The sequence below is a fragment of the Phyllostomus discolor genome, chromosome 2 (genome assembly GCF_004126475.2).
Source record: "Phyllostomus discolor isolate MPI-MPIP mPhyDis1 chromosome 2, mPhyDis1.pri.v3, whole genome shotgun sequence".
Classification (NCBI taxonomy): domain Eukaryota; kingdom Metazoa; phylum Chordata; class Mammalia; order Chiroptera; family Phyllostomidae; genus Phyllostomus; species Phyllostomus discolor.
In genome coordinates this window covers 166,484,674-166,495,033 of record NC_040904.2, presented here as the reverse complement: position 1 = coordinate 166,495,033, position 10,360 = coordinate 166,484,674, and the positions used below count along the sequence as shown (strand labels likewise).

The 10,360-nt window shown below is 58.4% G+C and overlaps 1 protein-coding gene across 1 annotated transcript; it reads left to right on the top strand.

Moving 5' to 3' along the window:
* The first annotated feature begins 5,780 nt into the window (after positions 1-5,780).
* On the top strand, positions 5,781-9,882 carry LOC114512606 (aquaporin-5). Its single transcript, XM_028531530.2, has 4 exons — positions 5,781-6,747; positions 7,791-7,955; positions 8,348-8,431; positions 9,184-9,882. Exons 1-4 carry the CDS (start codon positions 6,001-6,003, stop codon positions 9,355-9,357), a joined length of 1,170 nt encoding a protein of 389 aa, XP_028387331.2. The 5' UTR covers positions 5,781-6,000; the 3' UTR covers positions 9,358-9,882.
* Positions 9,883-10,360: the final 478 nt, after the last annotated feature.

Sequence of the window (10,360 nt, the reverse complement as noted above, 5' to 3'; positions counted from 1 at the left end):
CCAGCACTCTCACGACCAGAGAAGGGAAATGACTTGTCCAGGCAGAGGCAGGTCTGTGCATAGAGCCTGGGCTTCTAAATTTCCAGGCCAGTGCATTGGTTGTCAAATGAGATTAACAGATTAAGTGAGATGGTGCATGTAAAGATGCTATGTGAACTGTAATTCCTCATACCATTATCACTCAGTGTTGAAATCATTTCATTATTTCTGCTTCCTGGGGCTAGAATGAAGAAGCGGTCTACCCTCTGCCTCTTTACCTCCTTTAGGTGGTAGTCAGAGCAAAGGAGAGCCCTGCACCTGGAACCCCAAGGTGCAGACAGAAGGACATGGGCTTGGGTCTGGCCCCTTCCTGGTCCAGTCTCTTAACCTCTCTTACCTGAGTGCACCCTGGCTGTTCTCTCCTTTCTTTTCTCTCACCACCCAGACCATCCATTCTCTCCTCCCTCTGCAGCCTGCTGCATAGCTAAGCTACAGCTCACACCTTGAGACCCGTCTGCACGCTCTCTGCTGCCTGTGTGCTTTCAAAGCTTTTCTCTCTATCTGCACCGAGTACCCACTGTGCACTGGAGTCTCCAGCCCCTTCCTACCCTCTTCTCCCTTCAGAGATGGACTGAGTATGAGGAACATTTCTGTTATTGTGCCCACCTCTGACTTTGTCTTTTTTTGTCTCCCTTTGGGGTCAGAAAAAAGGCTGCCCTGGGTCGGACGTGCTGTGGAGATGATTCTCCCAAATCCCCGGAAATCTGGTGGCAGCCACCTGGCCTCACTACTGGGGGACAGGTCAAGTTAGAGACTGAAGTAACCTCCAAGACAGTACCCCTGGTAGCTGAGTGTCCTTGCTGTAGAAGTTCAAAGACAGCATGGCATGGAGCTGCGAGCCAAGCCCGGATGTGTCTGAGGCACCTCAACCCTACCGCACCTCACCTCACCCCACCAGATCCCTTTAGAAGTTGCCAAGAATTTCTGTGTCTGTTCCACTTTATGGATTTCATCCCCCCCAGAACTAAGCATGAGATCCCCACATTTAGCCCTGATTGCCCAGATTGGGGTCCCTAAGGTCAGAGGTCAAAGCAGGATTCAAATGATGGGGGTGGAGAGAACTGACATCTATTGAGCATCTCTTGCGTCCCAGCCTCTGTCTAGGTGCTTTACATACATCAGCTCACTTAACCCTCCTAAAAGCTCAGGCAGGGAAGGACAACGGCCCCTTATCCCAACTCTTCGAGGCAGGCAGAGCCAATACAGTCACGTGCCACATAACAACTTTAAAGTTAACAACCCACCACATATACGATGGCGGTCCCAGGTCCTGTAATACTATAATGAAGCTCAAAATCCCCATCATCTAGTGACAATCATAGCTGTGGTAACATCGGAACCTCATGACACCACAGCACAGGCATTACTCCCGTGTCTGTGGTGGTGCTGGGAAAGCAAACCTGCTGTGCTTGCCAGTCGTGCAAATGTATTTCACACACACAGTTACTGGGTTTGTACCATCTGGGTCTGTGTAAGTGCACTCGACGATGTTTGCACGAGGACGCAAGTGCCCAATGACGCCGTTCTCAGGACGCAGGGCCGTGGTTAGGGGGCACACGACTGCACTGCTCTCCCCACTGTGTAAATCAGTAAACTGGAGCTGAGAAACCGGTCTAAAGCCACATGGCTCTATGTAGGGTACACAAGACTTTAACAGAGACCTTTTTTTTATTCAAAACCCCATGATCTTTCCACTCAGGAGTCAGACGAGACCAGGTCTGGTCGGAGGCAAGTCCTAGGCCCCTCTAGGAAGCCCCCGGCAGAACCACAGCCCGCAGCTGAGCCTGCTCAGCCCAGCCCCTGACTTGTGGAGGACACGAGGCCTCGGAGATGGCTGTGGCAAGGCAGGAAGACAAAATGACCAGAATGTGGGGATGGTTTCTGCCCTTGGAGAACACCCAGGCTAGAGGAGGATGGAAGTCAGATACACCCCAAACCAGACAGAGGCTGGGCAGCACAGAGGCAGGTGGATAGGACCCCAAGCTGGGGACAGAGAAGGTTCTGAGCTGAGGGGACGAGGGAGCTGACCACCAGGTCCCAGCAGCACCCATTCCCACAGTCCCACTTTGTGCCAGATAAAGACTTTGCAACTACAGATGTTGCTTTGATGGTGTTTTGTGTCTTTTAAGCTGATTCTGTATATACACAGTGCCCCTCAGCTAGACTGTGAGCCCTTTGCGGGCAGGGCTTCTTCCAGGTCTGGGATGGCGGTCTCCTGCCTGTCTTCCCTCATCTGTGTTGTTTACCACAGTGCTCTGCATATAGTAAGCTCAATAAATGATCATTTGCCAATTAAGGGCTGTTTCTTCCACAATTTAAAAATGATCAGCACAGTCCAAAGTGCCAGAAGACAGACTGGCATGTCCTGAGCTCCCCACAGCTGCTGTTAGGAATGGTGCAGAGGGGATTTCAATGCTCAACTAATGGGTGGCAAATTCCCACTGCCAGTCTGGCCAGATGGGCATCCTGGGCTTTGTGACCCATGAAGAGGGCACCAAGACGTGGGTAGCCTGTGCGGTCTGCAGAGAGAGCAAAGCATAGCCCCCTTCGGGCCCCTTGTGCTGGCCGCAGCACTGTGCTGGGAAGTCAGGGTAGGGGCCTCCAGCATCTGGGACAACGCCTAATGCTCCACGTGTCCACACCCGACAGCCTGCTCTTCTCTTCACACCTGCCCTTCCCACAGTCCCTTCGTCTCAACTGATAGCAACTCCTTTTCTCCAGCTGCTCAGGCCAAAAAGCTTGTTGTCCTTGATTCCTTGTTCTCACATGCCCTGTGAACTCCATCAGAGAATCCTGTTGGTCCCACCTTCGAGGGGGTCCCAGAATCCAATCACCCTCCCCTCAGGTCCAGGCCACCATCCTCTATCTCTCCCTGCATAGGGCCCTACCGGCCTCCCCGCTTCCATTCCCGCCCCTCCAGTCTCTTCTCACCGCCACAGCGGAGGGGCCGTGTTAAAAACCTTGTCAGACCACGCCAGTCCTCAGCCCAGTGGCTTCCTTGATCTCTCAAGTGGAGCCTGCCGCGCCTTTTGGTGGTGCACAGGGCTGCCCGCCTCCACCGCCTCTGTCCTCATCTCCTTGCCCCCCCACCACTCCAGCAACACCGGTAGCTCCTCTGCCTGGAATGTTCTTTCCTCGGATGTGTGCATGGTTCTCTCCCTCTCCTCTTTCAGGTCTTCGCTCAGGTGTCACCTTCTCAGTAAGATCTATACTGACACCCTTTTAAAATTTCAAAGGAACTCCATCCTATCCCCGCACATTTCCTATTTTCCCATAGCACTTACCAGATTCTATTGTCCTATATAATCTACCTATGTCCGCTATTTGTCATCTGTCTCCTTTTACTAGAATATTAGCTCCACAAGCAAAGATGTTGTCTGCTAGCTCATAGCTATATCCCAGTGCCTGGAACAGTGCCTGGTGCATAATAAGTGCTCAATAACTCTTTGTGGAATGAATGAATGACTATTTCCCGACAGTGGGGATTTGTGGAACCCCCGGGAACACCACCTCCTGCCAATTACCCTACCACTTCTACCCCCGCCCTCCCAGGGAATACAGAGGTCCCTGTGTCAGAAAAGGAGGGAAGGAGCCCTCCCTGAGAGATTCTGACTTCCTGCCACCAATGGGGAGACCCATCTCCCAGCCCAGAAAGGTCCCAGGGAAGCATTGCCCTGGAGCTGGCAGGGCCAGGCCCAAGAGCTCAGAGAAAAGGCAGTTCCAGGACACGAGCTCCTGTAGCTCCTTGTGACAACCTGGGGACAGAGCAGCACTGGGAGGGAGCTGGAAGAGATGAAGGGATTTCAAGCACATGCCCAGGAAATGGAACCAACTGCCCCATCTGAGCGATCCTGGCACACTGGGTCTCCTTCAGCCACACCAGGCCTGTTCTTGGTGACTTCGTGTCTCCCTGTCCAGGTCACTGTGTGACTGTGGACCTCTGAGTCTGGGTTCCTCACAGGTAGCTCAGAATGGAATCACACCGTGGAGGCCAAAGACCTGGGTTAGACGTAAAGGGTTGGGTCCAAATCCCCAAGTAGCAGCTTCCCTGGCGGCCCGACCTCCCGCGAGCACTGCAGAGTCCTCCCCACTCCAAGACAATGGGGCTGGAGACCTGTGGGTTCTCGAAGACAGTGCCCTGGGAGAGGAGAAGGGAAGGGAAGGGGGCAAGTCCACGCCACGCTCTGCCAGGAGCAGGGCCCCAGGACCCAGGGCAGAAAGGCCAGGCAGACCTCCTGCCTCAAGTGGAGGGACGTGGGGGAGGAGCTGCTCCACAGGAAACACTGAATGGAGGAAGAACAATGCCAGGGTTTCTTTGGTCCCTGTTTTCTTTGGCCTCTTAGCTGCCACGGAGCCCACAGCCCACTCCTCTCGGTCCTTGGCTGTCCTCCGCGGCCCCTCCCCTCACCCCCTGACAGACTGAGGGAGGAGCACCTGTTTGTTCCCCCTGCCGCAGCCTCTGCCTTAGCTCCACACAGGGCCTTCAGGGGGGTTTTTTAATTATGGTTACAACGTGAGGAAACTTTCCTCAGCCTTACTCTGTGCTAAGTGCCTCCTGAGGACACACAGTGGTAGGGTGGGGGTGGGGGGATCTTCAGTGCAGCTCCTCTCCTGAGATCCTGAGGGTCATTCCCTGCCCCTCCTCCAAGCCCTGGAGGGTCCTCCAGCCTCATTCCCCACACGCTTAACCTGGAAATAAGAAGCGGGAGGGGTGGGGGAAATGGTAGAGAGCAGCTGGGAGCTCAGAGAAAAGGGGCAAGGACAGGAGGGGGGAGGCAGGGAGCTGGAGGAAAGTGCCAACCCCAGCCCAGAGGTGGGGGTATCTGACTCGGGAGGCCCTGAAAAGGACCACGTGTGAGAGAAACAGACATGGAACTGAGGTAGAGATGGTCAGAAACAAACGAACAAAGAAGTCACAGAAATTAAGTGGCAGAGGAAAGATAAATAGGATAGAGAGGCGGGGACGGAGAGACTAAGGCTAGGACTGTAAAGGGAAGGAAAAACAGAAATGGAAAGGAGAGGGAGAGCCTGAAGGAAAGAGAAAGAGAAAGATGGGGATGGGGGTGAGGGGTGGGAGAGAAGAGGAAACACCCGAAGGAGAGAGACGGGGCCTGGAGAAACAGACTGAAGGAGAAGAAGCCGGAGGAGAGGCAGAGACACTGCGAGAGGAAGAGAAAGGCAGGCAGAGAGTCTGGAGGACAGGGTCTGGAGAGACCGAGAGAAGGGGTGAGAGCAGAAGGCGCGGGAAAGGGAGAGCCTGAGGTCTAGAGCAGGGGGGCTTCGGAAAAGGGAGGTGGGAGAGGCCAAGACCTGGCGTAGGGCGGTCAGCAGCGCCCTGCCCCCCCCCCCCCCCCCCCCCCCGTACCCCGCTCGGACCCCTCAGTCCCAGAGCCTCTTCCCTGACCTGAAACAAAACCGAATCTGGCCATGCCCTCTCCGGTCCCAAGTACAAAGTGAACTCCCGGCCCCCACCCCCTCTGGGGACGCGCTGAGGTCCCCAGGACTGTCTGGCCGCTGCTGGGGGGTCCAGGACAACCAGGCGCAGGGCAGGCTGATACGGCGTCCGCTTTTCCCAACGCCCCCACTCCAACCCCAGGGGCTCGCCTGGCCCGGGCGGGGAGAGGTCCGCAACGGCCGGCCGGACCGCCCAGCCCGCCCCCGCCGCGGCTGGGCGGCAGGGAGCTGAGTGGCGCTGTCCTCGGGGATCGCATCACTCCAAACCCGCCGGAGGTGAGGCTGGATAAGGATGCCTGGGTCACAGGAGGAAAAGGAGGGGCTGGACCCAGGGCCCGGAGAGGAGAAAAGGAGAAGACCACGGCCGGAGATAAAAGCCCGGCGGAGGGAGCCGGCCAGAGGTCGGTAGGACGGGAGACCCCGGCCGGGCCCGGCCCAAGCAAAGTCTCCCTGGGAGCCTGGGACGAACCGCGCGGCGTAGAGCGTGGGAGCCGCCTGGAGCGCAGCATGCACGCGTCCCCAGCCGCTGGGGGGCCGGTGTGCACCGCCGCCTGGGTCATGTGGCCGGGACAGGTCGCACGCCGCCCCTGCGGGAGAACTCGGGGGGCCCGGGGCAGTGTGGAGCCCCGGACGGCCGCAAAGTTCCCTTCCTGCGCGAAGTGCTGGCTCCAGAGCGCGGGAGCCGCCCACTGCCCCCCCGCGCTGGCCCCGCTTAGGGGCGCCCGCCCTCTATATAGCGCACCCCTGCGGGGCCCGTGCCAGGCCGCTAGCCGCCCTGAGGTCCCCGCAGAGCGCGCCGCCCCAGGGAGCCAGCCCCCCGCCCGCAGCAGCGCCGCCGCCGCCGCCGCCCCGACGGGCGCCCCCCGCCGCCGCTCGGCCCCCACCGCCGCCATGAAGAAGGAGGTGTGCTCCGTGGCCTTCGTCAAGGCCGTGTTCACCGAGTTCCTGGCCACCCTCATCTTCGTCTTCTTCGGCCTCGGCTCAGCCCTCCAGTGGCCGTCGGCGCTGCCCACTGTCCTTCAGATCTCGCTGGCCTTTGGTCTGGCCATAGGCACCCTGGCCCAGGCCCTGGGGCCCGTGAGCGGCGGCCACATCAACCCTGCCATCACACTGGCGCTCTTAGTGGGCAACCAGATCTCCCTGCTCCGGGCTGTCTTCTACGTGGTGGCCCAGCTGGTGGGCGCCATTGCTGGGGCAGGCATCCTCTATGGGCTGGCACCGATCAGTGCCCGGGGCAACCTGGCGGTGAACTCGGTGAGTGCCCGCGGGGATGGGGGTGCGGCAGAGACCCTGGGGTGGGCTCGGGACCAGGCCCTCACACTCCATTTCAAGAATAGGTGCCACTGAGTGGGTCAGTACACACCCTTGCAGGGAAGGTGACAGCCTCCCAAGGCCAATAAGATGAATGCCCTGGCTGCCGGGTGTCCCTGCTCAGCCTCCCTGGTTCATGCCCACCTCCTCTGCCTGCTCCCTTCCTGCTGCCCCTTTCTGGCCTCTCTCCCGGTGCCTACTGCCCCTCCTTTCTTGTTGGAAACTTCTGCCTTTTCTCTTGTCTCACTGCTGAGTTCTGCCTTCCTCGTGGGCCCCTCCTGGCTCCTGTCTGTCCCTCAGTGGAAGGCCCTGGAACCATTAGAGAGAAATAGGTTGTAATCTTAGCTCCTGCTGACCCTGGCCTCTGTGGAACTCAGTTTTCTCAGCTATGACATGGGGGTGGCCATCACCCACCACAGCAGGTATCAAGGGACCCCATTTAGAGACCATGCATGCGAACTCCTAATTTTGTTCCTGCTCCTGGCCTCCCGCTGCCTCCTCCCCCTTCCCCAGCTCCAGGTTCGTTCCCCATGTCCCATGCAAACTGGGTTCATTAATCAAACACAGAGGAGGATTTTCTCGGCCATTGTCAAGCCGTGAGTCAGCTGCACTGGAGAGACGGGTTTGAGGTTGGCACTGGCAGCGGGTCAGGCACGGGCGGGAGGTGGGCTGGGGGTGCAATAGACAAACTGGGCAGCTGCCCGCAGGAGGGAGGGTAAATGCCAGCTTGTGGGGGGTGGAGACTGGGCAGAACTGTTGACAGGACCATGTCCAGGAAAGGCTACCCTCACACCACCCTTTGGCCACAGGCCTGCGCCCCAAGCTTTGCACACGCTGTGACGTGCGTAGTCTCTTCAGCAGATGACCTCCCTGACCTGACCTGCACTGGGCTGCAGGTGTCCTCGGAGGCCCTAAACCCACCTCCCCAAGCCCCTGGCCACAGAGCCAGAAGGAGGCTGGGGTCCTAAACCACTGTCCCCTTACAGCTCAGCAACAACACGACGCCAGGCCAGGCTGTAGTGGTGGAGATGATTCTGACCTTCCAGCTGGCGCTCTGCATCTTCTCCTCTACCGACGCCCGCCGCACCAGCCCCGTGGGCTCCCCGGCCCTGTCCATTGGCCTGTCCGTCACTCTGGGCCACCTTGTGGGGGTGAGCAGAGCTGCCATGTGGCTGGGGCTATAGAGAGCTCCTCAGGGCAAACAATAGGAGCCTGTAGCACCTCTCCCGACCAGTTTGGGCCTGGAGTGGGGCCGCTGTACTCTGTCCTGGACTTGAGAGCCCCCCCAAACCTTCTCTAGCCTGGAGAAAGATGGGAATAAGTGGGACTTGGGGCGGGGGGCAGGAAACCAAGCCCAAGCTCAGAGAAGAGGGGAGCGGTGCACAGGAACGCACGGAGGGAGAGGTCACCAGCCTAGGAACTGGAGGCCTTGAGTTGGAGATCTGACTGAGCCCCTGAACTGGTGGGCGACCCTGGGAGAGTTAGGGGCCCTGTGGGAAGGGCGTGCACTTTGCTTCCTCACCATCTCCCTCTCTCCGTCCAGATCTACTTCACTGGCTGCTCCATGAACCCCGCCCGCTCCTTCGGCCCCGCAGTGGTCATGAAGCGGTTCAGCTCTGCGCACTGGGTGAGTCTGGGCCTCCCTTGGACCCCTGGCAATGAGGACCTGGACGCTCAGCCTTGGCTCCCTGGGCTTCCTGGGTGTTGTGGGCCCAGAGCTTGGGGGTGGGCCCGGGGGGCAGTGGCTGGAGAGAGAAGGGGACGCAGTAGGGAACAGGATGCAGCCAGAACACTGGCCTGAGCCCCTGGGGACAAGGAGTCCCTGGTTGGGGGCTGGGGGGCAGCATTGTGTCTGTCCCTCTAGGTAAAGGAGGTGTCGCTACCTCTAGCCTGCGCTACCTCTAGCCTGATCTCTGAGGACTTTTTCTGTCCCTCTGAGTCTGTATGTCTAATGTTTTATTTACCCGCCCCCTGTTGAAGGGTGGGATAGTCTTCCTTCCTGTGGGTCTGTCTGAAACTTCCTTTGGGAGTTCATGGTCTCCCTCCAGAGTTCGTCTCTATCCCCTCACGGAAGGGAGAGGAGTTCTGTTCGTCTCTCTGAGGACCTATATGTCCGTTCGCTCTGAAGGTCCCTTTGTCTCTCTTGAGGGTGGAGTGGGAGGGGCCCTGGCCTCTGGGGATCTGTTTCCTTTAAGAATCTGGGGATCTGTGGTCCATGTCCCTGTCACTGGGGAGTGGGGTGTCAGTATATCTGTCCCTGAGGTGGGAGGAAGTCTTTCCTTCTGGAGATCCGGAAGTCGTATGTCCATCTCCTCTGGGGGTCCATGAGTCAGTCCTCTGAAGGGGCTCAGCCCCCTGATGCTGTCCTGTCTCCACCAGGTATTCTGGGTGGGGCCCATTGTGGGGGCTGCCGTGGCTGCCATCCTCTACTTCTACCTGCTCTTCCCCAACTGCCTGAGTCTGAGTGAGCGTGTGGCCGTCGTCAAGGGCACGTACGAGCCCGAGGAGGACTGGGAGGAGCGGAAGAAGACCATAGAGCTGACTGCCCACTGACCAGCGTCAGACGGGGACCAGTCCCTCAGCCCCTGAATGACAGGGGAATAAAAAGCATGATGGCAAAGCTTCCTTTCCCCACAGCTGGGTCCTCTGGGCTAGGGAGGAGGTACTGGCTCCCCAGGCTGCAGTTAGAAATGGGAACAGGAGCTTGTGATGGGACTTTGGGGCAGGGGCCAGGGGCTGGGGCCTGACGGGAAGGGGGTCTCTCTGGGACAGGGCAGGCTTCTGCCATGAGGTCAGACCTCAGCAATTTTGAACTCAGCACCAAGTTCACAGGCTGCCCCATGGGCAGGCCAGAAAGGGGTGGTCTGCATTCTTCAACCCCCGCTGTCCCCAGCCCCTCCTCAAGAGCTAGAGGGATCCTAGCCCCTAGGATGGCAGAGGCTGACCCTCCCCAGAGCTCCTTAGGAGGGAGACAGACTGGTTCATTAAGTGCTGCCTTATTTATTTCTGCTTAAACACGCATGGGCTAGGGCTGCTGGTGTTTGCAATGGGGGCTTCCCAATAAACCACTGATGTTCATGTTCTGCCTCATCTCTCTCCAGAAGCCTGTCCTTGGGACACTCTGGCTCATCACCTCTCCTCTTCATCACCCCACACCCTGCCCCATGGGCTCCTCAGTCCTCTGTGGAAGACAGGGAAGCTGAGGCCAGGGGAGGCCTAGAGTCAGATATGGGGATGGGAAGAGCAAGATAGGGGGTGGGGAGAGAGAGGGAGGAGAACAAATATAGAAAGAGAACTCAGAGGTCAGCAGGAGGCAGTGGGAGCAGAGAAAGAGGCATCCTATTCACTCAGTTTCCCGCCCGCACACCCCTCCCACCTCAGCTATGTCGAGTCTCTGTCACTTGAGGAGGGTGTGCCAGACAGGGTGGAGAGGCGAGCTGCCTGCAGCCCCTTGAGATGCCAAGGGGTTGATCAGCCAGGTCTGTCATCGGGGGGAAGGCACAGCCTGGACTCCCCTCTGTACACCTCAGTGTTCCACAAAGGGGCCATGTTGGGA

What these genes read in the sequence shown, in the direction of transcription:
- LOC114512606 (XM_028531530.2), top strand. Translation starts at nt 6,001, where the DNA reads ATGCACGCGTCCCCAGCCGCTGGGGGGCCGGTGTGCACCGCCGCCTGG. An exon ending in GCAACCTGGCGGTGAACTCG is followed by an intron (nt 6,748 to 7,790) that starts GTGAGTGCCCGC and finishes GTCCCCTTACAG; the next exon opens with CTCAGCAACAACACGACGCC. An exon ending in GGTTCAGCTCTGCGCACTGG is followed by an intron (nt 8,432 to 9,183) that starts GTGAGTCTGGGC and finishes TGTCTCCACCAG; the next exon opens with GTATTCTGGGTGGGGCCCAT.